Genomic DNA, 1,786 nt, shown 5'->3' with positions numbered 1-1,786 from the left:
CTCAACATTTACTATCTCGTGCTCACCTGTTACTATATTCTACTCACCATTTACTATCTCGTACTCACCTGTTACTATATTCTACTCAACATTTACTATCTCGTGCTCACCTGTTACTATATTCTACTCAACATTTACTATCTCGTACTCACCAGTTACTATATTCTACTCAACATTTACTATCTCGTGCTCACCTGTTACTATATTCTACTCACCATTTACTATCTCGTACTCACCTGTTACTATATTCTACTCACCATTTACTATCTCGTACTCACCTGTTACTATATTCTACTCAACATTTACTATCTCGTACTCACCAGTTACTATCTCTTACTCACAAGTTACTCTCTCATGCTCACCAGTTACTATCCTGTGTGCACCAAATACTATCTGGTGTGCACGAGAAACCATTATTTTTTGTTGTGTTGTTTTGTTTCGTTCTGTTATAATTTTGTGTTGTTTTTGTTGACCTCAATGCTTGTTTGTTGTCAAAAACACAACTTAAATGATTATTTATGTTTTCCAACCTTTAGATTCATAGTTCCACTATAAAAACAATAATCTTTGTGTTTTCCTTTATTTGCACATCATTTAAATGTACTTTTTAAAAGGAGGAAATAATTTCTCTCTTTTTCCTTGCAGTGGGTTGTGGGAGAGAATGGAGTCCTTAAACCAAAGCGTGTGAATCCAAACGTCTATCAGCCTCCATCGCTCAGAGGTTGGTGCGAGCGGCTCTGTTCAGCGTGTGACGGTTGTGTGTTGTAAATGTGTTGTGATTTATCCTTGTGTTTTAAGTCCTTTTTGTGTTGCTTTGCTGCAGCCATTTCCTCTGAATTCTGTCACACAGTGATGACAGAACGGAGGAAAAAGTGTGTTTGAGAGATGAGTCAGGAGTCCTGCACTCACACCTGGGATTGTTGAGTTTCTTTTTACGTTTGTTTTTACAATAAAAAGCATGATATGTGTGTGTTTGTGTGACGAAGACAGATTAGGATGTGACAGCTGCGAGATGCAGAGTGTGAGTCTAGGAAAAGTCTGGATGATCCAGGATTACAGTCAATTGTGTGTACAGCTGTGGCGCACACGCACGCTGACACAAACATACATATAAGCATCGTTTCGATGCATTATTACATTGTGAGTTTGCCGCCATAGTTTGATCTGAACAGGATTTGTGTGTTCTTGCATCACAAATCCATCCTCCATCATGCGAAGGCAGAGAGAGGAGGTAGAAAAAGTCTGGATTTTTCTTACATAACTTACTTAAAGCTTAAAAAATAGACACTGCATGTGTCTGAGGGTGTGAAAGAGCCGTGAAGGGGGAAGCCAAGGTGACCCCGAGGGGGCGGCGGAGGTGAGATGGCATCACAGGAGAGATGAGGGGAGCACACGCAGAGATGGAAGCGTATGAGCTAACAGATGGAAAAACAGGGTGAGAAGAGGAAACGAGAGCAAGCTTAAGTGTAAAACAGTCAGTGGGAAGCTGAAATTGACTGTTGTGTTGTCAGTCTGTGAGCATGTGCTTCGCTGGCTTCCTGCCTGTCTGGCATGCATTCACAAACCAGAGATGAGAAGTGTTGACGCGTGGCAAAACCTTAACATTTCCCTTTATCCCCATGTCTGTGTCCTTGTGTCTGTGCGGCCTTCTCCCTGTGTGTGTTTGTGTGTACTGTAGCTGTGCAGAAGATGGCTGAAGCGCAAATGCAGAAATTAGGTGTCTACCCTTTGGAAGACTCTTTTGAAGGGGAGGAAGATGAGGACCGCTGGCTGGGGGAGGAGGGGG

General features: G+C 42.2%; 1 protein-coding gene across 1 annotated transcript in view; it reads left to right on the top strand.

Moving 5' to 3' along the window:
• ppp1r1b (protein phosphatase 1, regulatory (inhibitor) subunit 1B) overlaps positions 1-1,786 on the top strand; it is a gene marked incomplete in the record, with an annotated part of 60,966 nt that overhangs the window by 52,262 nt on the left and 6,918 nt on the right. Inside the window, 2 exon segments of the mRNA XM_024272189.2 lie at positions 646-721; positions 1,679-1,786. Coding sequence (XP_024127957.1) covers positions 646-721; positions 1,679-1,786 — 184 coding nt within the window.

The sequence above is a fragment of the Oryzias melastigma genome, linkage group LG8, assembly GCF_002922805.2.
Source record: "Oryzias melastigma strain HK-1 linkage group LG8, ASM292280v2, whole genome shotgun sequence".
Taxonomy (NCBI): Eukaryota; Metazoa; Chordata; class Actinopteri; order Beloniformes; family Adrianichthyidae; genus Oryzias; species Oryzias melastigma.
Note: the sequence above shows the minus strand (reverse complement) of the source record. Positions and strands in the feature narration are given on the sequence as shown.